This window comes from Spea bombifrons, chromosome 13, assembly GCF_027358695.1.
Source record: "Spea bombifrons isolate aSpeBom1 chromosome 13, aSpeBom1.2.pri, whole genome shotgun sequence".
Lineage (NCBI taxonomy): Eukaryota > Metazoa > Chordata > Amphibia > Anura > Pelobatidae > Spea > Spea bombifrons.
In genome coordinates this window covers 18,166,793-18,193,872 of record NC_071099.1, presented here as the reverse complement: position 1 = coordinate 18,193,872, position 27,080 = coordinate 18,166,793, and the positions used below count along the sequence as shown (strand labels likewise).

The following is a 27,080-nucleotide window of genomic DNA, read 5'->3' as shown; positions in this document are numbered from 1 at the left end:
ATATATTCTTCTTCGGCGAGGCGGCCGGGTGCATGACACGATCCCAACGCCGGCATCCATTACTGTATACAGCGCACGGGGCTGCCCGTTAAAATAACGAGCGCGCCAGCGAATGCGTTTCTTTCCGCAACATCCATGAAAAATAATAAATAATAAATAAAAAATAAAATGTTACAAACAAAACAAATAAAAAAACACAAATCTCCCACACTCTGTTTACAAAAAAATAAACCCGGAGCGGACGGCGCCTGGAGAATCCGGTGATTGCCGCCCCGGGGCTCAGACTGTAAGCTTTTACCAAACATTTACCCCAAAGAAGAGTCCAGACGGCCGCTATTTGCCCCAGAAAGCTCGGCCACCTGAAAGATGGGGCATTTAACCCTTCAAGTGACAATCACACGTGGAATCCGTGGAATATGTCACTATGGGGTATTTAGTGCAAGGTCTCAGTCCAGGCCTGCTTACTAATAGAGTGTTAGCTCCTTGGAACAGCACCCAACCCATAACGCGCTGCACTTAGTGTGAGTTCCGCTCCGTACCGATGCGGTGCAGTTCGCCCTCCGGCCGGCAGAGGGCAGCTGGGAGCAGTCTCGGGGCCGTCTTGGGGCGGGTGTCGGCGGCAGCCGTAGTCCTTCCTGTGCCTTCCGCCCAGCGCAAGGTCCCTCCTGCCTCGGGTCACACCGTGCGGGGGGAGGGGCAGCTCCTGTGCGCAGCAGGTCGCAGCAGTCTCTCCCAGAGGACACTCCGTGACCTGGCATCCCGCGGCTCTCCTCCGGCGCTCCTCCGGCGCCTTTTACTCTTTTTTTGTCTCTTTTAGCCCCGGTTTAAGCACCGACCAGGCTGGAGTTTGGACTCTTTGGATTGGTTGACTCCGAGCCCCGGGTCTGCCGTTTGATGCCGGTGTGTACGGTGCTGTACGGTGCTGTACCTGTAACGCCTCAGAGTGACTCGCAGTGGCTGTGATTAATGCAGTGACTTCCATCCACTTTTGGCTCCTGAAGCAGGAAATCTTTTTTTTTTTCCTCCCCTCTGCCTTTGAATGGGATTTTTCCGCGTTATATTGGAATAAATCACCCCCCCCCCGATTTCTGGATATGTGAGTTCTGGATCTTTCCGTATCTCTGTTTATTGCGCCGACGCGTTCTGTGTTCATAACATTTTGTGTTATTGTTAACCCTTTGTGTTATTGTTAACCCTTTGTGTTATTGTTAACCCTCTGTGTTATTGTTAACCCCTTGCATGTCTCTCCCCGTCTCGTTCTGTGTGTGACATTTTGTGTCCAGTTGTGTGATGATGTCAGAGCGTTGTGATGTCGTCCGAGGTGCTGACGCCGGCTCTGTATCAGTTGTTCTCCCTTTTTTTCTGACTCTTCCAGCTGTCGCGCGGCTGCGATGTCCTCTCCAGATGTTTGTCCTCCTCCCCCCGAGGTCTCGGCCGGCGCTCACATCGATTCTTACGAGAAGTACAAAGAGCTGTACGAGCGGTCGGTGCAGGAACCCAACGGTGAGCGGCTGCGGGGCGTCTCGTCTAACGGCCGGTGCCGCCGTTTCATTGAGCCGCTTGGGTTTTATCTAGAAGGCGTCACAACCACCTCTCCTGACAGGCGGACCGCGAAGATGAGCGGTGACATAACGGGAGAGCCTGGCGTTTACTCGCTTAACGGTCTTCTACCCATCAAATTCACCCCACCGCTGCGCTTTAGTGAATAAAGTTAGGACAAGAGGTTAGAATCTAAAATTAGAGGGTCGAAGGCTTTCATGTAATGTAGGGGCGCTTTACTTTACTGAGAGCGCGGTAGATAAGTGGAACGGTCTCCTAGCAGAAGCGGTAGAGGTTCATACAATAAAGGAATCTGGCTGCTCGGTCTAACCGGAGACCGCGGACCGATTAACGTCTGACCTTTAATATCAGGAAGAACCGGATGGTTTTTATCTCCTAATAGAACTTAGTAGCGCGGCTGCGGGGTCTCTGGGTGGGGGCTGTGGGTTCTCTGGGTGGGCTGCGGGGTCTCTGGGTGGGGGCTGCGGGTTCTCTGGGTGGGGGCTGCGGGTTCTCTGGGTGGGCTGCGGGGTCTATGGGTGGGGGCTGCGGGTTCTCTGGGTGGGAGCTGCGGGTTCTCTGGGTGGGGCTGCGGGTTCTCTGGGTGGGGGCTGCGGGTTCTCTGGGTGGGGGCTGCGGGTTCTCTGGGTGGGGGCTGCGGGGTCTCTGGGTGGGGACTGCGGGTTCTCTGGGTGGGGGCTGCGGGTTCTCTGGGTGGGGGCTGCGGGGTCTCTGGGTGGGGGCTGCAAGTTCTCTGGGTGGGGACTGCGGGTTCTCTGGGTGGGGGCTGCGGGTTCTCTGGGTGGGGGCTGCGGGGTCTCTGGGTGGGGGCTGCGGGGTCTCTGGGTGGGGACTGCGGGGTCTCTGGGTGGGAGCTGCGGGGTCTCTGGGTGAGGACTGTGGGGTCTCTGGGTGAGGACTGTGGGTTCTCTGGGTGGGGGCTGCGGGTTCTCTGGGTGGGGGCTGCGGGTTCTCTGGGTGGGGGCTGCGGGTTCTCTGGGTGGGGGCTGTGGGTTCTCTGGGTGGGGGCTGTGGGTTCTCTGGGTGGGGGCTGCGGGTTCTCTGGGTGGGAGCTGCGGGTTCTCTGGGTGGGAGCTGCGGGTTCTCTGGGTGGGGGCTGCGAGTTCTCTGGGTGGGAGCTGCGGGTTCTCTGGGTGGGGGCTGCGGGGTCTCTGGGTGGGAGCTGTGGGTTCTCTGGGTGGGGCTGCGGGTTCTCTGGGCGGGGGCTCCGGGTTCTCTGGGCAGGCAGATTTTGTCACAAACAGCTGCCGGCACACAGTGACATGGCGGCACCGCATGTGGGGGCCACAACTTCATCTGTAAGCCAGCGCGCGAGCAGACGTATGGATCGGACACTGTAGTAACGCGTTCTGTGTATCTCGGTATTCCGCTAGCATAGAGATTGGGGTAGTTCTGCTTCGGGTTGGTCCTGCGCAGGCAGAAAGGGGGGCGCCTTGAACCTCACAGCGCCAGCTTCAGTACCGAGCTTCATTGCTGCTCCTGTAAACGATGGATCTGCAGACATCTCCTACGGCCGACGCTGGGAGTTTGTGCTCGGACTCGGGATTAAATGCAGACGGTTTTCTCGGCTCCGAGGCAGCGGGGTGAAGTCTTCGCTCCCGGCAGAGCTGATCGCTGATCATCGTTTTCTTTCCTGTTTCTTATGCAGCGTTTTGGGGTGAAATCGCGAATGACTTCTACTGGAGAGTCCCTCCCCCGCAGCCGCTTCTGAGATACAACTTTGACGTCACTAAGGGGAAGATTTTCATCGAGTGGATGAAAGGCGGCGTCACCAATATCTGCTACAACGTCCTGGACAGAAACATCCATGAGAAGAAGCTGGGGGACAAGGTGGCCTTCTACTGGTGAGCATCGCTTTCTTCCTCTGCCGGGTTACATTGTAACCGATAGCTTTTACTTGCTTGGTTTGGAGAGATTGTTCTGGTTTGCTGGACCTCTGAAGTTCCGTTCTTGGAAGATCTTCCGTGCGTCTTTACTGATGATGGATTTTGTACGGATGAACCCCTGCCGGTGTTTGTAGGAACTCGGTTGTAGGTGATAACTTCTCGTGCAGGTTCAACAAACATTTGTCACCCTTGGGTTCTATGAAATGAAGTCGTTCCTGTGGTTCTAGGTGTTGTAAGTTCCGGTGGGTTCCAGAAGCCTGGAATGACTGTAGAACCTGTAGGGTTGAGGAATAACCCAGAAATGGTCATTTTTCTGGGGTATTTCAGCTGTCTCTATCAGACACCAATGATGCCCCTCAAAACTTGCAGTAGCTCAGGTGCCCAAGCTGTCCTTTTTTTGGTTGATTCTCCTTTGAAGTCGGTCGTTCAGCTCTAGACATTTTGCGGAAAGTGGTAGACGCTCCACAACAAGACTTTTTGCAGACGTTCTCCCTGCGTTGAGTCTCCTTTTGATGGTGGGGGCACCAGGACTGTCCCATGAGAATTGGGAGAAGTGTAGATTGAAAAAATAATAATTCCTTTCCAAAAATTGCTTGTGATCTGATGGGACCTTGTCAGACCTCCTGCTTCAAAGCCTTTCTCGTTATTGTCGCGGTTGCCTATTTTACATATAAGTTGCCGCGTTTGGAACGTTGTATTTTAGGTATTGTGGTAAAATATTTTGTGGCCATTTTTGTCATTCCTTATTTTAGTTGAGTGTTGCCCGTGAGCAGCGCTCACTCACCGAGCGTCGTCGTCCTTGACCGCGCTTGCATTGCCTCTCCGTTCCCAAACATTCTATTAATCATCCTAATGGGAACGACTGTGTGTCATCGGCGTGACATCATACATCCGTCATATTCAATCAGCTATCGCTCCCTCAGGCCTTGATGGAGGCCTCTGATTTGATTACCTCGGTCTGCTAGTATGTAATCGCATTGGGTTTCTGGTGGCGTTCCAGCACGGCCGCCCGTTACGCAGACGGAGGCCAATGGGCTTTAAAAGGGGGACTTCGTTAGTGAAGAGGTTAATTTAATTTGAGGGGAAATATCGTCGCTGGTAACGCGTTTAATGCCGGTTGTGGTGCCGGCTCGGAGATTTCAGACTGCAGCAGCCAACAAAAAGAAGATCTTGACGTGGTCCAAACGCTAATTGCCTTCTTATTAGAACAGGGGGTCATAATCCAAAAATAGAGGGTCATAGATGTGATGGAAGAACGTTTTACTTACTGAGAAGGCGGTAGATAAAAGGAATGTCCTCCCAGCGGAAGTGGCAGAGGGTAAAACAGAATTTAAACATGCATGGGGTAGAATGAAAGAGCAGACCAAGGACTGATTAAGGTCTGAGTCAGGAACAATGGGCAGACTAGACAGGGGCCGAATGGGGGCCGATCTGCCGTCATATTCTTTGTTTCTTAAAGGGATAGTACAGTCGGCCCTCTGACCAAGTCACTGATTAATAAGATGCCACTGAGATGGGTGCAGGTTTCCGAATCGGTTTTACAATCCTCCTGCCTTAAAGGGACGGCGGCACCTGAAATATTAAATAATACGGTGTGGTGCTGGAGAGCGCTATACATCATATCCTAGATACACCGGTCCGGTGCGCGCCCCAAATATAATCTGTCGGATCCGAGGGCCGCATGGACAGTATGGAACGTCCCGGCGACGGATATTCTGTCAGCGGCTCGCGCCCTCGTTCTGTTTTTTTGCTATTTTTTGTTGTTGTCCCAAAACATAAAGTGCAGAAGAATCCGGAGCGACCTTGGTTTGGAGGGCAGTCAGGTGTCGGCGTTCTCAGGAATACCTGTCGGTGTTCATGCGACCTAAAGAATCGTTTTTTGTGTTTGTAAAGAAAACGAAGGTCGTTAAGAGCCCCCGAATGTCCGGTAATTCTGTACGTTTGTCCTGCTGATAATGTGCAAAATGCTTAATGGTAGGAGACCACCAAAGTCTTGTTTTTAATGATTTTATGTAAAATTATAGTATCCCGCGCAGCAAAGTATGCGGTGCTTTCTTTAAACCTGATAAAAAAAAAAAAAAAAGTACTTACCTTTTGGGAGAAGCTGCAGCTCCCAGCTTTCTCCCTGTCGGAGCATTCATGCCTCTGATTAGCGGGAAACGGCTCCATTGAAAACATTGAAACTTTAAATACTGGGGAAAGTCTCCAAAACGTTTAACTGGCTCCTAGATGCAAATTTATCGACCCCCTGCTTATGCGCATTTCTTAAAATCGTTCTTCTGGAATCGAGTACCCAAATTTCTCTTCCACCAGCACCCGATAGATACTCCTGCAAGTTTGCTTCAAATTGGTGTTCCTGGGTCTTATTGTCCTAGAAGACCGGTCTTACAGGGTTTGTCAATGTGTGCATCCCGGATAGATGTTGTAATAGATGTGGACTCGTAGCCTTTGCTGCCCGTACTGGTTTTGCCGTGGTTTGTCTTCTCTCTTTACATTGGGGCGCGCATGTGCAGGTGGTTTGGCTCTCTGTCTGTCTTTAGGTTTTGTGTAACGGCGGAACGCGCGTCCGACTTCCTCAAACTCTCTTCTGCGTTGTAGACCGGATTCATTCATTTACCAAACCGGCCAAGTCAGCTTCATGGTTTTTTTATTTTCTATTCTTGTTTCTTTTGGGGAAATAAGAAGTTTACTTGGTTATTTTGTTACTCGATGCGCTCGATTTCCTCGCCCTTTCCGTGTCCTTCTCCACCACCCTGGTATTTATACAAATTAATATGGGGCAAATATATATCTATCTATCTATATATATATTTCTATAATTACTGGTCTGGACTCCATCGGATCATCAACTCCTAGAATAACAAAATATCCTGGAGGACCCAAAAACATATCGTGTGAACACTTTGTATGGTTTTGCCGTCTCTGGCAGCGGAATAAAGCTGTTTACATCACATCTTCCCTTTTTAAGTTTATTCTGGCCCTTTTTATGTCTAAAAACATATAACGTTCTGTAATGTAAACATCTGGATAAAAGTAACTTTGTGTTTACGGCAAACAGAAGGATTTAGACATCTCGGCTAATAATGTTTTCACAAAAATACTTCCAGCCGTCGTGTGTCTCTTAATGCATAGTCTCATCGTGTGTCTCTTAATGCATAGCTGGGAAGTCCTTTTAATTGCCCTTGTGCCTTTTTTTTTTTTAAATGCACGGGGGGGGGGTTCTGCATACGGAATTACCCCTTCTCCTCCCCCAGCTATTTTTCACGCAAACGCATCTCCCTGTGGGTTATATACTGGCGTTATATACGGACTCCAGGGTTCCGGATCTGTTCAGACCGCTGTGCGCATGCGCGGAAAGCCCTGCCATTGATTTCAGTGGCAATTCTTTCCTGCCTCATTGGCTGCTTCAAGCAGCCAATCAGCGGCAAGGATTGTTGGACCACAGAGGAGAAGGGGAGCTCCATTTTGAAGACTGCATATTAAATTACTAACAGAGTACGTTCTTCTTCAGTGGGGCTGTCGGGGGGCATTAAACGGCCCCTTTAACGTAATGTCGTTCCTCCTTCATTTATTGGATCGTTTGGGGGGATGGAATCTCGTCATATAGCGTAATGAATGGGTTAATTCGCTGCCGTTACATTGTACCCCAGCGCTTCCGTGACCGACGCCATCGCATGAAAAGACCCAGCAGCAAGAAAAAAAGAATAAACACAAAGAAAACGTGGATTTTTCATCTAAAGGAACCTCGCGTGCTTTGAATGAAAACAGACAGAGCTTTTCTTTTTATTGTAGGGAGGGCAATGAACCTGCAGAATCCACATCCGTCACCTACGCCGAACTCCTGAAGAAGGTCTGCCGGTTTGCGAATGTCCTGCGAAGCCAAGGTAAAGGACAGAACCTCGCTCGACTCGATGGACATTTTAACCTAAACAAACCTGATCGTGTGATCTGATCGTGTGATCTACTATCACCGTATTAATAGATCCACCGATATTCCAGCTCAATGCTCTTGGCTAGAAGCCCAGGTCAGGGATTTGTCATGAGGTCTTCAGGAAAAGTTGACTGTATTTATATTTATATTTATAAAGATTTTTCCCCTGGGGATATCCACATAAAATGAAATTTACCAAACTCCACTGTATTCGTAATTTTATTGATGGTACCGAGGAGAGTTTATAGAACGTTAACATCGGTATTAACGCACAAGAAGGAGAAGAGACCCCGCTCCCGTGAGCTTACGATCTATTAAGTTGTTAAGTTAACCCTTCTTTTTAGTTTAGTTTTCATATATTTGCCGGTATAATATAATATAATATATATAATGTGTGTGCGTTTAGCTTCTGTGTGCACTGGCCTTGGAAATCTCATCTCCCCAGCCCTCTGTAGCAGTTCTTTCTAATAGATCTGGGGAGAAGTTTGATAAATACGTGATGTCAGGGGGTCTGCGGGGTGATGCGTTGGTGAGAATGACGGGTCTGATGGAGGAGGGGTAAAGATGGATCATTTGATGCTTGAAAAGCGGGTTCAGCAATTAAACGGTGGGGTCCTCATTCCCAGTCGCCGGTGCGTATCACGTGGTCAGGTTCCTCCGGCTCTGGTTACTGACTTGCCCCGTTGTGTTCCAGGAGTCACGAAGGGCGACCGCGTGTCCATCTATATGCCCATGGTGATCGAGCTGGTAGTGGCTATGCTGGCTTGCGCCAGGATCGGAGCTATCCATTCCATAGTGGTAAGACGTCGTTCTTCAACTAACTGTATACGAAGCGCAGCTAATGATGTCATCGGATGTTTTAATGTTCTTCCTTGGACCAAAATGTGCATAATGTAGCTGGAGGACTGTGGGGTGATTATCGCATGGAAATAAAAGCAATACTTGGCCCTCGCTATACATTTCTTCTGGCAGGTCTCACAGTGGTGAGCCTTTGAGTTGGGATGCCGAGGAATATCCCTCAGCCAGTAATAACGTCTTCCTAGATCTGCCTTTTGAGTTTGAGTTGCCGCTCGCTGTCGTCTGACGTTGTGTCTTCTGCTGTCAGTTTGCAGGCTTCTCTGCCGAGTCTCTGTGTGAACGGATCCTGGACTCCAACTGCTCGCTCCTCATCACGGCAGGTAACGATCGCTCGTCTCCTTCAGACACCAAGCTTTTTGCTAATTTAATGGGTTTCTCTGATCATCGATCAGGGGCGTCCAACCTGCGGCCCTCCAGCTGCTGCAGGACTACATCTCCCATAATGCACTTATGCTCAGCTAAGGAGCTGGCTGAGGAGCATGGGAGATGTAGTCCTGCAGCAGCTGGAGGACCGCAGGTTGGACGCCCCTGTCAAACAGCAAGACAAAGTCTTTTCAACTTATGGCAACAGCCAATCACCATCTGCTTGTGAGTCACGTGACGATTGAGCATTCCCTACAAAAATATGAATGAAACAAACGTTTACCTAATTAAACTATTATTCCTGAGGAGGTTTTAGTATTTCTTTAACGTTTTCTAACGCGGCAGTTTGTTTGGTTTTGGGTTCTGTTGCCCTTTTTTGTCCTGGGAAGCCGGTGACCTCTGACCTGTGCTCCCCACGCAAGCAGCGGATAATTCTCTGCCTTCCTTTTCTTAGATGGCTTCTTCCGTGGAGACAAGCTGATTAACTTGAAGCAGATAGCCGACGAAGCTCTCAAGAAATGCGATGAGAAGTAAGTGGACAAAAATGTAAAGTGCAGACATAACGGAGCTGAAGATTAAGGGGACTCTTGTACTCTCGCTGCGCTGCTGGCCTCCGGCGTTAATCCGCCCGTCCTGTTACCCTTGTAGGAATTATCACGTGGAGAGATGCATTGTGCTGAAGCACTTGGGAAGAGACGAAGTAACGTGCGACGGAATGAATAAAACGTCGCCCCCCTGCAAGAGGCTCTGTGCGGATGGGCAGGTAAAAAGGGGGGGGTGAATCCTCTACCTCAATGATGTCATCAAATTCACATTTTCCTTTTGCATTCCTAACGGTATAACTAAAGTCAGCGGCTTAGCCTCTCGTACCGGATTAACCCTTTATGCCAAAACAGGGTTCTCCTTATCATCCGCAAGCCATGGGTGACTTAGCACAAGAAGCATTTCATTGACCAAGACCCCCCAGGGTCTGTCTCCTGATCCAATGTATGCTATTTCCCATTAAAAACACATCGGTTTAGTGTTAATTATTGGATTAAATGGAAGTTTCCCGTATATACCCGTATATTCAGTGAATTCATAATCCATAGGGTGCCTGACGTCACGATTCCGCATTTACCTCCGTCACGGCACATGGGATGCGACCTCGGTACAAGCGCTCGATAGTCCTTCGAAAATTGTGTAATAATTCATTTGAATCCCGTTTCTCGGTCCTAATAAAATGGATCGTTTCACGCCAGGAAGCTGATTTTGGGGGTAGGCATGTAAAATGAGGGTTTTTTTTCCACTTTTTGGTCTGAACGCATCTGTGTGTCTGGGTTTTTAACAGGGAAAAAAGCAAGAAAAAGCAAAGAGAAATCACACGCAGGTATTACCTCCCCGCTGTCCGGAGTCACTTCCGTGTCCTAATAATCTGTGGTGTGTCTAACTAACTGCACAGTGACTGTCTGTCTGTCTACGTCAGACGTGTGGATACGTGTGGACTACGTCATAACGGGGGGATGTCGGCGCTGTTTTCTTTAAATATTATTCGTTATTATTCTACACTTACCGGATCGCAGCGCGACACAAATTCTTCCGTCAGTACGTTTTTTGTGTGATGTCACACACCCCGTTTTCATTTCCTCTCATACCGTCGTTATTATTTATTGTCTGAATTTGAATTGAGTATTGAAAGGATGATTTTGGGAATGTAGAGCTGTTTGGGTTCACCTTGGCCGGTCGATGTAGTCCTGTCTGGTGGTGGTTTGGGTTTATCACCAAACTGGAATATTTCCAGCAGCAGTCCGGATTTAAATTATTTGTAAATTGTTACAGTGAGTGACTTCGTTACTTGTAAGCATTTAGGACATTAAGAAGTTAATACCTCTCTAATTTTCTGAAGACCTAAAAGTCTTCTCTGAACACTGTTGATGAGGCATCTGTGGGGCGGGGGGGGGGCTGAGCCCTAAGATTAGGTCGAAACCCAGTAAATAACGCTCAAAAATGTCTGAAGGCAGACAAAGCCATGGTGTAATTGTTATTCTGTGTTATTCTGTGTTATTCTATGGGCTGGCTAAGCCATTAAAAGCAATCAAAGTGTCTTCTCTTTCTGCAGACGTCATGGAACCCATCCAGAGACCTTTGGTGGCACGACCTGGTGAAGGATGCCAGCGCGGAGTGCGAGCCGGAGTGGTGCGACGCCGAGGATGAACTTTTCATTCTTTATACCAGCGGTTCTACTGGGAAGCCCAAGGTAATCGAAACTCACCGGAAACGATCTGCCATTCCGTCAATAATTACTTTAATGACTTCAGAGCTTGATGATGTCATCTGTTTGTTTTCTTTTTCAAACAGCATTGTAAAAATATCTGTCATAAAGAGAAATCCGTTTAAATGTCATGTTTTACACGAATGTTTTGTTGCGTGCGAGCTGCCTACCCCGGATTAGTGATTTTCATGGTGTAGGTACCATGAGAAAACGTCTTGAACGGTCCGATATTGTTATAAATAATTAATAGTAATGATATTTTGTGCTTTTATGAATGAAACAAAGCTGTGTGTAAGGTCAGCGGCTTTTATTAATACATATTATATATTATATATTAATGGCGGAGGTCTGGGGTATTATTGATTTTCAGTAGTTTGAGCTCAGAATAAAGTCCCGATGCAGCTTGTTGGGGTTTAGCATCTGCCTCGTGGGAAGTCATTGATGGAGATGCCCGTTGAATTCACTCCCTGCCGAGTTTTATTTATCCTCCGGGAGTTGTCCAGGATTGTGTTGTCGTCGTGCTTGCCAGCATTGCCTTTAGTGGACGATGTACTAAATCAGGGGTTCTCAAACTGCGGCCCTCCAGCTGCTGCAGGACTACATCTCCCATAATGCTCCTTCAGCTAAGGGGCTGGCTGAGGAGTATGGGAGATGTAGTCCTGCAGCAGCTGGAGGGCCACAGTTTGAGAACCCCTGTACTAAATGGTCACAGGAGGACAGTCCAGTCTCAGAAATGCGTTATATACTTTTTTTAATTCACTTCGGAGTGAATCGTACATCAGATCCAGTGGATTTTACAACCGGAAACCAGCGTGTGTTTGTATGGGCGTTAGAAAAGTAAATTCATGTCATTTTCCGCCTGCCCCTTCTGTAGAGGCAGCATACTTAAGTATGCTCAGTAACTCATGATAGCTCGATTTGCATATATGAGTTGAGTATGAGTTTCTGCTCGTTGAGGTGTCCCTGCGCGGGTCGTTCTCATTAACCCCTATTTGCTTTTTTTTTTTTACAGGGAGTCGTTCACACGGTAGGAGGGTACATGATATTCACAGCCACCACTTTTAAGTATGTGTTTGATTATCATGGGGATGACGTGTACTGGTGCACGGCTGACATCGGCTGGATCACGGGACACTCGTACCTCACCTATGGACCACTGGCCAATGGAGCAACCAGTGTTTTAGTAAGTTTTACGGACTCCACATTAGGCCCACGTTGGGCTTGGTGTTCGTTTATCGCTTCCCTTCGGCAAATGTGAACCAAAGATTCGAACAAACATGTTGTCCGTCGGGTCTTACAAAATAAGAGAATGGCAAACGCTGACATCATAGCCACCGGCCAGACCCAATCCCAATGCTGTAAAAAGAAAGATTTAAGGGAAAGATTCATTTTATTGGTTGAGGGAAAGACGACTGCTCTTTTGAGAGATCCAGGAGACGAAGCTCTCGGAGTAAGGACTTTGATGACCCGGCCCCTCTTATTGTTCCAGTTTGAAGGTCTTCCCATCTACCCAGACATTTCCAGGATGTGGCAGATCATCGATAAGTATAACGTGAGCAAATTCTACACGGCCCCCACCGCCATCCGCCTGCTGATGAAATACGGGGAGGAACCGGTCAAAAGGTACTTGGTGGACGGCGCCACATCGTACTGTCAATAACTGATAAAAATATTTTAACACAAAAGAGAATCTTTTACATTTTCCACTCTGTTCTAGAACTTTCCCTATTACTTAAAGCTATGTACGGAGCGAAGGATTGTAAAAATTCCAGAATACTCTTAAGTAATGCAGTTTTATTAAATCAATGAATGTAATCAAAATATTTCATAGAATTGTTTTAATAAACACATCCTTATGTTCTATATTTATTTGAAAGTGGAGATACGATGTTGCGTATTGGAAAGACTGGAGCTGCAAATGTAAACGTGGAGATGCTTGTGATGTATAGACATAGAATGGTACGACAGATGAAATCTCTTTGGCAGGCATAGCAGAAAGTCCCTGAAGATATTAGGAACGGTCGGCGAGCCGATTAATCCTGAAGCCTGGCTCTGGTATCACAACGTCGTGGGAGAGAAGAGATGTCCGATTGTGGATACGTTTTGGCAAACGGAGACGGTAAGTAGCAGCTTGTAGTGGGCAGGCGAGAGGGGAAAGCTGTAAGCAGCAGTCATTATATTATATTAGGTACTATTAAGTGTTGTAGGAAACGGTAAGACAGGGTGTCAAATGGACAATGTGACGGTATAGGCAGGAGAACTCGACCACGGTCTACAGTGCAGCAGACAGAGAGGCCATAGGGATGCGCCGTGAGCTGAAAGTCGAGGGGGCAGGAGAGGGCCGGGGGACATCCTATGAAAAAGAGAATTAGAGGGAGCCCTTTTTTTTTTTTATTATAGAAAATTGTAATTTCTGCAAACATGTTTTTCTCTGTTTTTATGTGCAGGGAGGTCACGTCTTGACTCCTCTCCCAGGAGCCACGGTCACCAAGCCGGGGTCAGCTGTAAGCTCTAATATACTACATTTTACTAAACTCACATATCGCATCATACAGAAGGCTTTACCCCCTCTTACCCGCCGCATGTGCATCGGCATTCAGACTGGCAGTGTCTGTGCCATGTAAGATCCATGCCAGCCGTGCCCTTAGTTTGTATATTTCACTTATAAATGTTAAAAATATTGCATTAAATGTGCGCACGTTATCATGGCCGTTTTATGATAAACGTAACTGAAGATTTCCACTTTATCTGCAGCTGAATATATATCCCAGCGTACATCCAACTTCCACACTGGCTGCTCGTTTAATGTTTTAAATGTTTTATAACCTAACCCATCTTTATGTCTCCTTTTATCTTATCAGACGTTCCCGTTTTTCGGTGTTGTGCCTGCTATTCTCAACGAGTCCGGTGAAGAGCTGGAGGGAGAAGCAGAAGGATATTTGGTAAGGATGGGAAACCAATTAATTATTATGGTCTTGCTAACGATGGGGGCATCGCGATATATATGCAATATGTGTTCCGATGTGTTCATAGTGGTACATAAAGCTTCTTACAGCTTATTAGCAGTCTTCCAGGATGCCCGGTGCGCGTCCATGAGGAACGATGATTAAACAGCAAAACCTACGAGGTCCGACTGACTAGGAGATCTATGCTGTTTTTGCGTAATTAATCAGATAATGAGATGCATGTTGGGTGTTCATCGTAAACCTCAGTATCAAAGGAACGTGCCTTGCTGATACACCCATATTACAGTTATTTTTGTGCCCGTTTCTTTCCTCTGTTCCACATTTCCCCCTGCCTCTGCCTTGTGTCTCAATATCACGTTATAATTCCTGCTGCATGCAATGTTTAATATACACCATATGACCAAAACTACGCGGCCATCTGACCATCGCGCCTATGTGCTTGGTTTTATGCACCTGCTAGGAATGGATGAGGCTGAAACACCCACACGGCCGCATACGTCCGGTCATATAGCGTATGTATAGATCTATATGTGCCATATAACACATATACCCCTTATCTTGCAGGTTTTCAAACAGCCCTGGCCAGCAATCATGCGCACGGTGTATGGGAATCGCCAGCGGTTTGAAACCACCTACTTCAAGAAGTTCCCTGGATATTATGTAACAGGAGACGGTAAACTCATTACTTTCCAGCGCTAAAGGGACATAAAATAAATAGTTATGAGCATTTTAACTTGTTAACACGTTTATTAAGTATGTTTTGTGAACATTATTTCCTTGAGCCTTGCTTAAACAGGTAGCTAATTAAATCCAGTCCCTTCTCGAAGCCCTTCCCTTCTCCACTGGAACATAGAACGACATTTTCATACGCAGTTCAATTAAAATGTTTACTTGCCCGACACGTAAGCAAACGGAATACCAGTCGATTGACGGCGTGTACTTAAGTATCCCCCGACGAGGCAGACGAAAGTCTTCACAAAGCCAGCTAAGATGACTTCTCTTCAGGTTGTAGGAGGGACAAAGATGGATACTACTGGATCACCGGCCGCATCGATGACATGCTGAATGTTTCCGGTAAGTCCCCTGCCGGGTAATGTTGTTATTACCGTATTTGCTTGATTATAAGACGACCCCCCCCAAATCTGAATATTAATTTAGGAAAAAAGCCTGAATATAAGACGACCCTATAGGAAAAAAGTTTTACCAGTAAATGTTAATTCATGTAAACTATTTTTTTTTGTTTCCTTTTATTTTCCAACCTGCCCCCCCAGTTATGCACATCTGCCCACAGGCTTGCCACTGTGCCCCAGAAGTGCCTTATACCCCCTATATACCACTGTGCCCCAGAAGTGCCTTATACCCCCCTATATGCCACTGTGCCCCATGATATGCCAGCAAGCACGAGGCAGCAAGAGCCCCTAATGGGGGGGGGGCTGTGTAGTGGAAAGTGCCCCCCCCTTGTGGACACCCATCTCTGTCTCACAAAGTAGTTCGGCGTGAGACATAACATTACCCTTATCTCTGTCTAGTACGGTGTCTTCAGTTTCTGATTTCTCCCCGATCGCAGGCCATTTGTTGAGCACGGCTGAAGTGGAGTCGGCGCTCGTTGAGCACTCCTCGGTGGCAGAGGCGGCAGTAGTAAGCCATCCTCATCCCGTCAAAGGGGAATGTCTGTATTGTTTCGTGACGTTACGGGACGGACACGAGTTCACAAAGAAGCTGACTGACCAACTCAAGATACTAGGTAATTATTTCACCATCCGGTGCCCGTCTGAAATAAAACCCCGAACCCCACGGTGCGGACCGTGTTACATTACTCGTTGTGTTTTATTCTCCAGTAAGGGAGAAGATTGGACCGATTGCCACTCCAGATTATATCCAAAACGCTCCTGGTCTTCCAAAAACACGATCAGGTAAGATCTAAGGTTTTATTCTCTTCTTTTTGGCAATTTACTGGAATAGCAGCGACGAGGACCTCTGCCGCGCAGGCACTTATGTGATGCATCAATAATATCCGTGGCCTAAATCTTTCAGCACATCAAGAACCCACAGTTTAGTCAATAAAACCCCATACGTTCTCCGTGTTTGCACAGCGACATTCATCATTTATATCACATCAGCGGGGTACATAAGGCAGAGTTCTTCACCCTGTGTGTTTTTTTTTTTCTTGTCGTTGCAGGTAAAATCATGAGACGGGTATTAAGAAAAATCGCCAAGAACGACCACGACTTGGGTGATATTTCTACCCTTGCAGATACATCGGTCATTCATCAACTATTTGAGAACAGATGCCAGATCGTGGACTAGAGCCCAACGCAGCCAACGGTAAACAGAACGCCGCGTTAACGAGTAAACCCAACCGCGGAAACATTAAGCCATATACTTCGTTATAAGGGATATTGTGTGTTATTTGTTCCGATTATGTCTGTCGTGTCTTGTGACTGCTATGGTGTCCGGGAACTGCTCTGTTGTCTCATCAAGTTATGAATTTGCTGTCTGGAAAAGCGACACCGGTATAAATCGGGTATATAAAAGATGATGATGCTAATATTGGGGTATTCATTAATGCTTCTAAAGGACAACTTGGCCATGGAGACTTGCTGAAGTTTACACGAGCGAGTTGGAGATTAGATCTAAATTTATTAACAAAACCCTACCTTTAGCCCATGTTAAGCAGAGCCTTCCGTCTATCCTTTCTCTAGCAAATGCCCTCGATGTAACTGGAAGTATATCTTAGTAGATAAACTTATTTTAATGTTTCTAGTAGCATTGTAACTGTAACAAATATGTTGCCAGGAGGAGGTTAATTTACTGTATTTTGTGTAAAAAAACAAAAAAAAAACACTCCAAACTTTTCAAAATGAAAAATATATAGGCAAACGGATTGGATATTTGAATCTGGTGTTTTATCTCAGTCTTTTACGCTAAACAATGGCATCTACCTCCAGCTCCTCGGTTTTATTTATCTGGCCGGGCCCCCGGAGGACTGCATACTACTGAACTGTTCAGATTGTCTTGTTTTTTTAATAGAACCAGGACAAAAAAAAAACCTATCCAGAAGCTATAAAGATAAACGAAGCTGTACGACTTAAGGGCATTATTCCTATAAAACAGTCGGCAGAAAATACACAGAGAGTAGCGCTGCAGAGTTTGTGGTTACTTTGTGTTCCAATGGCACGTTGTGTCCGCCGATCCAAGTTTCAGCTCAAAAGGTTAATTCATCGCAATTATGTTACAGAAACGGTTAAGTGACCCCAAACTTTTAAACAGTAGTGAGAGCGTGTATATACGAGTCCGAGGATCATAAGATATCTTTTAAATACGACAAGACCAGCAGCGCTTAAATTATGACCTGTAAACTGTATAGAAGTATAATACAAAAGGCCCTGTATTCTATATGCAACACTAGAGACCTCCCGATGAAACGAGGGCATCAAGAGGTTTCCTGTAGCCTCTTGCAAGCTGGCCTTAATATTTAACCCCTTAATGACAAAGCCCCTCTTAATAAGACAACCATCATTCAGGGACTATTGGTACGGCCATTTTGGATAGAGGTAGAAGGGTTGAACTTGATGGGTATTTTTCCAACCTAAATTACCAACTGCCCTAAAAATAGGTAACAATTTTTTCCCCCTTTTTACAACAGTTCTATGTAAAACACTCTGTAATTGTACGTTGTTAAAACTGAACATGTCAGCGGATATGTCTCTATTAATAGCGTTCTAGGTACTCTCATACCAAGGCTCAAGAGCTGCCAGAACGTTCCTGCCTTAGGGAGTAGATGATTAACATTTGTCCTTGAGTACGGGCTGCCGTCACCATGTTTTAATCTACCTGTGCTTCGTGTGGGATAAACAAATTGGGGCCTGTTGTGGCTTCAGATAAATAATTCTTGTTCTGGTTTCCTAAAATATCAAACGCACCTGGTTTCACACGTATGTCTTTGTTAGTCATATGTAGTAAATCGTTTTCGTTCATGTACTTTGAATGATGCCTACGGAAGAATCTGATTATTTTTGTCTGCTTTTTAATCTGTAATTTCGGCTTGGCTGTTACATGGATTGCTTAGAGATTTCTAGTGATGGATTAAAGGGACGCTGTTGTTTAACCCGTGTATTATTTCTTACGTTCTACATTAAAGCAAGGTTTGCTTACACAATTCCAAGCCAAATCGTAGAGAAATGTGGGCCGTCCTCTGTTTATGACATCACCACGAGGCCATGCAGAATGATGCAATGGTATAGTGTGCCACATGATGCCAGAAATTAAGGGGGGGCACCTTTTCTACAAATTGTCCCGCATTTCATGTAGTGCTTATAGATTAAAGGATAAACTCATTAAAATACACGCATTTTAAAATATATTTAAAGATCTCATTTTCTATACATCAGAACAATAAATTTAAAACATACATAAAATCATTGTGCATTTGGAGAAAGAAGGTTAGATTTCCAGCCCTTGAAAATATTAAACATATCGTAAAGACGTAATATCGGTTCAGTCCTAAGGTAGATCTTCCCAGTTGCTCTCGGCTACCAGTTACGGTTTTCGGCTAATATCGTAAAACTTAAATACTGGGAATGTTTTCAGAATGGCACCAAAACGAGATGCAGAACTTTAAGGCTATGTTTCAAGTTTAACAGGATTAATTACTTTAAATTCAGTTCCTAAACAGCTACCCAATCATAAGAAACAAAAGATATTTATCATCGTCATTGCCAAACCCATGCTTACCCATATTATATAATATTATATATTATATATATATCCTAAAGGGGGTATTAAAAGCACAGGGGCAGATTGAATTCACCTTAAATTCACTTATTAATGAAGGATTGTCCATTAAGCGTTGATGCTAGTACATAAGATTAGTAGATCCAAATTATTTTTACAGAAGATTAAAAATCTTATTCCATCTTTTGGTTATCCATAAAATAAATGACTGATCGGTCAAACTCATTCTCCATCAAGCCTAGAAGTGTTTAGATTTATCTAAAATAATGCTATGGAAAAGAGGATTATGGATCACATAGTTATGGAATTACTACATGGGCTAAATTCTCCAGATACGGTTGGGAAATGATAGCGACCCCGCACAGGGAAAGTATTACTTACACAGGGGCTCTGGCCACCGATCCTGCACTCCAAGCTCTGAAGCTAAACGACTCTAATCAATGGTTTCATATAACGTTCAGAGCCTCCCTTCTCACTTTGTTTAAGGTCCAGCGTGGGGATTATAGGCACATCGAGCGTTTGCAAGCTCACGAGCCAGTCCAATGTTACACGAGGTAAGGGTTGTCCAGAACGGCCACCCCTGCTGCCACGCCGCCGTCCGCATGCTCCGTAGCCTTGGTCCGAAGAAGATGCCCGACTCCTTCGTTAAGGACCGTTTCTTTGCCGTGCCTAAAGGGAAAGCAGATTCAGCCGCGTTACACAAAACGCGGTCAAAGTCCTACACGAGGTTAACAGCAACACGCAGATGCTCCACATCTAAACAGATTTATCATTCTTACAGGTTATTTGATGTAATCACATCTGCTAAATTAACACAGCTAATGACAAGCTAGGGGGCAAAATGAGTACCCGAGCAAGGCGAGGTCACATGACCCTGAACCAGAAGAGCGATCATAATGGATGGCAAGACTCCCTTTCATAGATGCCAATAATCGACATAATAATAGGATTCGAACACAAAGCAGGAGAAGCCTTTACAGCAGCAGGTTTCAGCAAGTGGTGTGAATGCACCCGGGATACTTAATAGGAACCGGATCCTACCTGGGAAACACCTTTATCGGAACGCGGTGGGAAGGCTGGTGCAGCGTTACGGCGCTGCATAGAAGGGAACCCCACCGAAAAGAACGATAACTTTGTCTCATTCACACACTCGCCGGTACACTCACCTCACGTAGACGCCAAACATGCCCAGCTCGCTGATGCACTCGGAAACCTGCAACCGGCCGTTGGCCTTCAGGAGGCAATTCTTTACAGGCTGCGGTTTGATTTTATCCATCAGAATATAGGAGGTCCGCTCAACGCTGTCTTTAACCTTTTCCAGCACTTCTCTTATCTCCTCACCGTAGATATTGTTCCCTTAGGAGGAGAAGAAGCCAAAAAAAACATTTTACACAATAGTTTGATGGTTGGCATCTGTGCTTTTGTTTTTTTACCGGGTCTTAAGGGGTTGATAATCCCCTAATAAAATGATATTGTGTAAAAGCAGGTAATGACACCGAGAAACACAGAAGAATTAACCGACTGTCTAGCAAAAGAAAGTCCTACCAACGATTCACCAAAGTTTAGGTTTTTTTTACTTATCTGCGTGCCAAATAACATTAAAGTTCAAACACTTAGGGACGAGCTAATATTACCTACGCTGACATTAATAAGCCTCTAATATCGCGTCTGTATACGAAGCTACCCTTGTTTGTCTTGATAAATCCATCATGGTATTTAATATTCGTTAGATACCCCGCACTCACCTCCACCTTCTCTCTGCGGCTTCAGCACAAACTGTTCCGGGTCCGAAAGAGCGATTTTCACCGTTTTATCTCCTTCTTCACCCTACAATATTATTATATAAAAGACAACAAATTTTACACGACAAAATGCAACAGGAAAAAACAAGTTGGATTTCACAATGTTAAAAACAGACTTCACACAAACTGCACAATATTAACCTAGAAGTGTATAAAGATTAAAACCGCAGCGTCACAAAACCATAAGCAACATTTACCTTAATTATCTGATTACAATCAATTACAACCCCCCCCACACTTAATATGTATTTCTTCTTTTAGATCATTCATCTACCAGTTTATCATCACACCAACACAAATCATACATATTCACAATGACTTACTTTAAAAAAAAATTACAATCTACATTTATATAGATATTATATAGAAATATCTGAAGCTAAAGCCCAATAGGAGCTGTGACGTGCTGTGCTTTGTGCAGCGAGCCAAATATTTTACCTCCAGCCTCACACGCCACCATCGAATATACTCACACACTCATCCTAACACCATAAACACTGTGCCAATACACACACATGCCAACACCATACAGTAACACAAACACAACAACGTCAGATAACAATGCACACACCGCATTACGCAATAACACATTCACACACACTCAATCACCATTCAAACATGCATACTCTCACTCACTGACACACTTGTCTCCTCTCCCTCCCCTTCTCTTACTTTGGGCAAAGTCCTTCAGTGCAGCTCACACTCGATCTTCTGCGTTACCCAAGGCTAGTAACGGGGGCTATACAGTAACGAGGGGCAGCCAACAGGTAGATGGCCCATACATGATTCTTACCCGAAGGCAATTATTACTGTAATATAGTTATATCTCGATAGCAGATGGACGCATCTATATCTACCTGAGGGCTGCACCTGAGACACATTATTTTAGGGCGTAATATACAACCCAAAGTTAGGAGCAAACGACGGCCTAAATCATTATATACGTACAATATCCAACGTGTACAACCCCGCGAAGGTCTCTCTTATCCGGGCAACTGCTTCCGGTTGATCCGGTAGGAATTTCTCCAGAGTAAGCGGGCGGCTGAGTTCCTGCTGGACCTTTTTTGTGCCAACCAGCTGAGTGGCAATATCCGGGCACTTCACAGCTTTGGATCTCTCCATCAGGAGGCGGGCTTCCCAATCCTACAAGGCGTACACAAGTCTGATTACGGCATGAAGCGTTCCGTTAGCATTATCGGCAAATAAAATACTAAGCAGGTCCAGTCCGATAGACTCTTGGCCACAATACTGTTTGAAAAAAGACACTAAATATATTTGCCAAGGATACTCCGATACAAATGAGCACATACTGCGAAACCCCAAAAAGATATTTCTCCATATTTAATGGCAATGAGAGAGAGTGGCTGCAAAGACGCAAGGTACAAACTAATACGAAAGGTGTTCCTGCGTTTTTAATTTTAAAATAATTGTGCGTTTATCACCATTCTGAAATCCGAGGAACAGAACATTTGGATCCACTGCGAATACAAAATGGATACACGTCTGTTGCTTATTATTGTTATTATTATTATTATTATTATTATTATATGGGTTTCAGTACAAGAGGCATCTCGTGTTACAACTGCCAGGTATCCCTTTCCAGCGATTGAAGGAAAATACCGTTTCCATCTAAAACGCGTCGGGTACGTAATACCTGCACAGGGGTAACAACGAATTGCCATCATGCATGCTACGTTATTTCAAGCTACAGGGCCTATTTAATAAGTGATGCCAACACAGACCTGCTCATTGTAGTCTTGGGGCATGTAACCAGTTCTGAAATAAGCCACTGCAACCTCGTATCCATCTCTACAAGAGAAACAAAAGTCAATGCCAACCCAGCCTTCTCCTGCAAACTCGGGCTTCAGGGGATATTATTACATATATAATATCTTATCTTTTATTTATTTAGCGCCAACAATTTACGCAGCGCTTAATACAATATATCCATATATTCAAGGGGTCTGACGAGATGAGAATTGACAGACTAAGGCAAACTGATATATTACGTGGAGAGAGCCCGGCTCACAAGCTTACAATCTTGAGATGTATAAAACACTAGCATACTCTGTGTTCACATTATGTATTGTTTTATATAGCGCCATCATATTCTGCAGCGCTGTGAACAGGACATTAGTAGTATATAACATAACAATTCAACTTACAGAAACAAGCTAACAAATAACGCAGGTTGTGAATGCAAGAAAATGGTACCCCAGGAAAGCGTCTACCTTCTAGACATATTAAATAGAGCTTTGAGTTGTTCAGCTTAATCAACTAAATAATCCATGGGAAGCCCCCTGAGACGAGCGGGTATACTTACACCAAGAGGCACCTCTCTGCATTTAAAGATCCTCTCTCAAACACATCTCTTAGACGCCTCCTGATGACCCGGATATTCCTGTAAAATATTAATGGGTGAAATAACTCCCTGCTGGGGATTATTAGGCAATTCCAATAACCTATTCAGACGCCAAAGGGGGGGCATCACTGTTTTACTCTGGTTATTTACTAAAACCACTTCAAATGTTTTAGAGAGATTCAATTAAAATTTACTGAAGGGAACCAGGTATCTAAGAATTAACTTCCAATCCTAAATCTTAACACGTAATCACATTATTTAGTGTATAGAACTGTAAATTGTGGAATGTGAGAAGAGACAGATCCACTTTGAGGACACTTCTAGCGTATTATGTAAAGTTGTGGAGAAGGATAAAGATATTTTGGAGAGAGTTCAGAGGAGCGCTACTAAAATTGTGTAGCGGCAGGGATAGGTCCCTGCATCTGCGGAAAAGTCAGGACGTATATGTACGTCCAAAAGGCCTTTGTTGAATGCTTTTTTAGGACGTACAAAAATGTCCATAGGAGACTGAAAGAATAATCATAACCAATGACGCCTCTTTTGTATGATCACTTCATCATTCTAAATATATTTTCCAATCAGATCAAAGATACATTTGCAAAATTACAACAGAGACCTCTCATAAAACCCTTAATTCTAACACGATAAACGTACCTGTTCCAAAGCTCATTTTCAATATATCGGTGATCAAATATGTTTCTCTGCGTGGTTTCAACCAAAAACATGACAACAGCCCTGCGTGAAGGAAAATAACGTTACGCCAATTAGACTAAAGACCTAATTAGACTTTTCTTATTAGACGACCACAACAAATGGCTTTGCAGAGAAGTGTTGAAAACGTTGATTACCTTTTTAGTAATTTTTGCAGTATTAATAGGAGATGCCAAGAGAACAATAAAAAATATACACATATACATTAAGGACTGCATAATATGGATGACAGACTGGTATGTCAAAGTTCATAGATGTACCAATAAGATCTACTCCTCTCCATTGTATTATCCCAGATGATGACATCATTGTATGGAGGCAAGATGGCCATTAAAAGCAGGAATTAAAAGAGAAGCGGGTGACAAGAGGGCAGATATACCTTGTGCCACACCTTTCTATAGCACGAACAGAGTAATGTATCATAGGCCCATCAACCCCTGAGCATCAGGGGGGCAAACCTGCAAAGTTCCCTTAGGACTTTTGATTCCACCTACTTTTCAGAGCCATAGAGTTCCCAGGCTTTTGCAATACCGTTGGTGATCCCAAACGACGGATTGTTCGGAAGTATTTTAGACGCCTCTTCCGTCTTACCCAAGGTATTCAATACATGTCTGAACAAAAGAGACACGGGGATTAATGGGAACGTGTAGACGCAGTTGATGACCATAATTGAGATCAAATATGAATCATAACCCTTTGTATATAAAGGTGCTCTGGACACACAGCCTTTGAAAGAGATGCTACGTGTGACACGTGTACACAAGTTTTCATAATACATCCGGGGGGCAGCTGGATTCTCTAAACTGCGTTTCTTACTGATGCACAGCAGGGGTCCTCGAGGTCAGACCCCCAAAGCTGGCCGCGATGGTGTTAATCTCTATTTGCTTCAATGATGTCCCATTTTCTCGGCAGTCAAACATGTAATCGGAGCGATTAATGCCTAAAAACACAGACTGGAAAAAGGAAAAAAAAATTAAATCATGCCTTCAGAGCAAGCAGGACAACACCAGAGCTTTCATGTTTCAATAAGTAGCCTTTTCGAAAAAAGCGTGTGATGATCTAATGTTCCCGACACCCCCACTATAAAGGAATGCATATTAAAGTACCCTAAACCTGAAATCAATGGGCGTATGTTCACTGACTGACAGCTAAGGCAGCCAATCAGTGTGAAGAAAGGGCTTCCATTGAAATTAATGGGAAGACTTTACACATGGGCAGTGGGGTCTAAACACTCTGCACTCAGTGTTCAACAGAGCTAGCGCTCAATCTGACAGGAGAGAGATGCATTCGGCCGAGCGCACCCCCTGCAGGGCATTTAACTGGGGAAAGGGGCAATTGCATTTGGACGATTCTGCAGAATCCCCCCCGTGCATTTGCAAAACAGACCACAAGAAACGTTAAAGGGACCACGCATTAAACATACGGCTGGAGTGTCCCTACTCCTGTATGAATAGTTAAACCTGTTACGTTATTTATCCGCATTCTGGTGTTGAGTTAATTGTGAAGCTTTTAACCAGGATGACTTTGAACTTCGTAACTAACTTTTTAACGCAAAATCTCTCTTAACACAACTAAGAAACTCTATGCAAGACATTTGCAGCGCTGGTTTTAAAAAGATATAAAATCTTTGTTACAGATCAATTTTATAATCAAAATACATTTTGATCTATACTGTTGCTATCGGTATGCTGGGGGCACTGAAATATAATATAAAATCAAGGTACCGCCTCTTACAAATACAGAACAATCTTCCTTTCTACATGTAATACGAGCCAAAATGGGAAAAAACAGACAAAGGAAATCATATATTTAGTAGAATGGGTCCTTTTTGAATTTCCCATTTTTGTTTTACGCCGAGAGCCACCGTTCTGGGAACTGTTTTACAACCTCTACACCAGACCCCCGGTCGTTTCTGTAACCGCCGGCATCGATATATCTGGAATATATTCATTTCGCGGCAGAGCACTGCGAATACTGGAGCGTTCTAAATTAAAATTTAAAATTAAATATCACTGTACCTGAACCAACCCTTCATCCTGAACATGCCTGTAGATCTCAAAAAGTCGTTTTATGAAGTCATCGACCTTCATGGTGCTGCAATAAAAACCAGACAGACATAATTTAGTACAAACCTGACTCCAATATTTACGAACCCAGTATTAACCCAGGGGTTGCTGATAAAAATACATTTTATATATGTGCCCAGAACACAATGTTGTGCAATATATTCCATATAAGAAATCTTGTGATGGTGACAATGCCAATTGATTGGAGTCAACGCTCCCCTTTGCGCAATCTGATGCCCTACTCTGATTAAAATGTACCTGTATTTCCTTTAACTCAGGTGAATCAAACAGTATCAGTTAGAAACGACCGTCATTCACTTACTGACACATACTGACACATACTTGGATGAGTTGAATGCGACATTAGACTGTCCCTTCATGGCATTCAAAGTAATCACTAGACAACATCTCATTCTCCACCAAACTAGACGTCTCCCATCTTCCGCCAACCTCTGGTCGACCAAGCAGGGAGCTGTACTCAATCACCCAGAATACTATACCAGTAGCTGGACTACAAACCTGGAAAGAGTCTGTTCCAAGAATAAGGGGTCCTGGCTAATGCGATCAACCAGGAGGTTGAAATCCTCTTGGACAGACTTGGCTTGGTCAAAGAGCGCTTTGGGCACAGGAGAGGGAAGCAGTGTAAATGGGGCAAAATTCACCACCTGGTGGGGGGGGGACACAAAAATACAAGAGACCAGCATTAAATACTAAATAAACTCTTTAAAGGGCCAAAGTGCTGTAAATATAGGAGCACAACAAGCATATCCCAGGTCATGCCTGCAAACCAGAACAGCAAAGACGGTCTTCTTGCCATACTTACTTCTGATGAATTGGGGTCATCCTTCGTCCTCATGAGGACTCCCTGAAGTAGAGCTTTGTCGATGGCTATGGGTCTCAGCTCTTCAAGGATCTGTGGATCAGCGAAGACGTCAGTCCAGAGAGCAGCCATTTTCCAAAAATATGCAGGGAGACCTAAAGCAGAAGCAACATAATTGAAGGTGGTTTCTAAAGCTCTAAAAACACTCACAAGAGTCTCTAGATCAGGAGAAATGGGCAGACTAGTTATTCTATGTTTCTATGCACAGGGGCCGTAGAATAACATATGAACTGGATGTGCTTCTTCAGGCAACCAGCCAAGAGTCACAAATCCGAACAGCGGTCAAACAATGGATGAAAACAAGCATTCAAAAGGCAGAAGATCCGAAGGTTGGTTAACAAAGCTGGTGTTAGCAACAAAAGGATCAGCCAGGCAGGCTGTGCGCAGCATCGACCCAAATGTCAGAGCCCCGCAGTGGCTCAGAAAAACTCACGCAGGCCGGTTCTAGGCTCCAGTAAGGACCATCGCAGGCCATTAGCACAAAACCTGCTCCAGAGTCCATAGTCTAAAACTGCAGGCTCAGAGGTTTAGATGTATGTAAGGAGGTTGTAATGGTAGATTAAAAGGTAGATAAATGGAACTGCCTCCCATCAAAAGCGGTAGAGGCTCATACAGTGAGGGTATTAACCATGCATGCGCCAGGCATAAAACTATCCCGAACCCATCAGGAAAAACGGGCAGACTAGGCGGGCCGAATGGTTCTTATCCGC

General features: G+C 45.0%; 2 protein-coding genes across 3 annotated transcripts; one reads left to right on the top strand and one right to left on the bottom strand.

Annotated features, from left to right (window-relative positions):
* The first annotated feature begins 977 nt into the window (after positions 1-977).
* Positions 978-16,685, top strand: ACSS2 (acyl-CoA synthetase short chain family member 2). 2 transcript variants are annotated; one of them, XM_053453219.1, is made up of 20 exons: positions 978-1,096; positions 1,376-1,503; positions 3,209-3,404; positions 7,239-7,330; positions 8,072-8,175; positions 8,483-8,555; positions 9,053-9,128; positions 9,247-9,361; positions 9,929-9,967; positions 10,697-10,834; positions 11,862-12,032; positions 12,339-12,472; positions 12,836-12,968; positions 13,297-13,353; positions 13,711-13,791; positions 14,380-14,488; positions 14,821-14,889; positions 15,383-15,559; positions 15,654-15,728; positions 15,995-16,685. In XM_053453219.1, the coding sequence occupies exons 2-20, from the start codon at positions 1,392-1,394 to the stop codon at positions 16,120-16,122; spliced, it is 2,079 nt and encodes a 692-aa protein (XP_053309194.1). In that variant the 5' UTR covers positions 978-1,096; positions 1,376-1,391; the 3' UTR covers positions 16,123-16,685. The 2 variants fall into 2 exon arrangements, with proteins under 2 accessions (XP_053309194.1, XP_053309195.1); XM_053453220.1 differs by lacking the exon at positions 9,929-9,967.
* Positions 16,686-18,883: 2,198 nt separating this feature from the next.
* On the bottom strand, positions 18,884-26,459 carry GSS (glutathione synthetase). Its single transcript, XM_053453221.1, has 12 exons — positions 26,314-26,459; positions 26,010-26,155; positions 25,443-25,518; positions 24,241-24,377; positions 23,919-24,035; positions 23,368-23,448; positions 22,675-22,752; positions 22,094-22,160; positions 21,300-21,494; positions 20,295-20,376; positions 19,716-19,905; positions 18,884-19,218 (listed from the first exon to the last, which is right to left on the bottom strand). The coding sequence occupies exons 1-12, from the start codon at positions 26,440-26,442 to the stop codon at positions 19,095-19,097; spliced, it is 1,422 nt and encodes a 473-aa protein (XP_053309196.1). The 5' UTR covers positions 26,443-26,459; the 3' UTR covers positions 18,884-19,094.
* Positions 26,460-27,080: the final 621 nt, after the last annotated feature.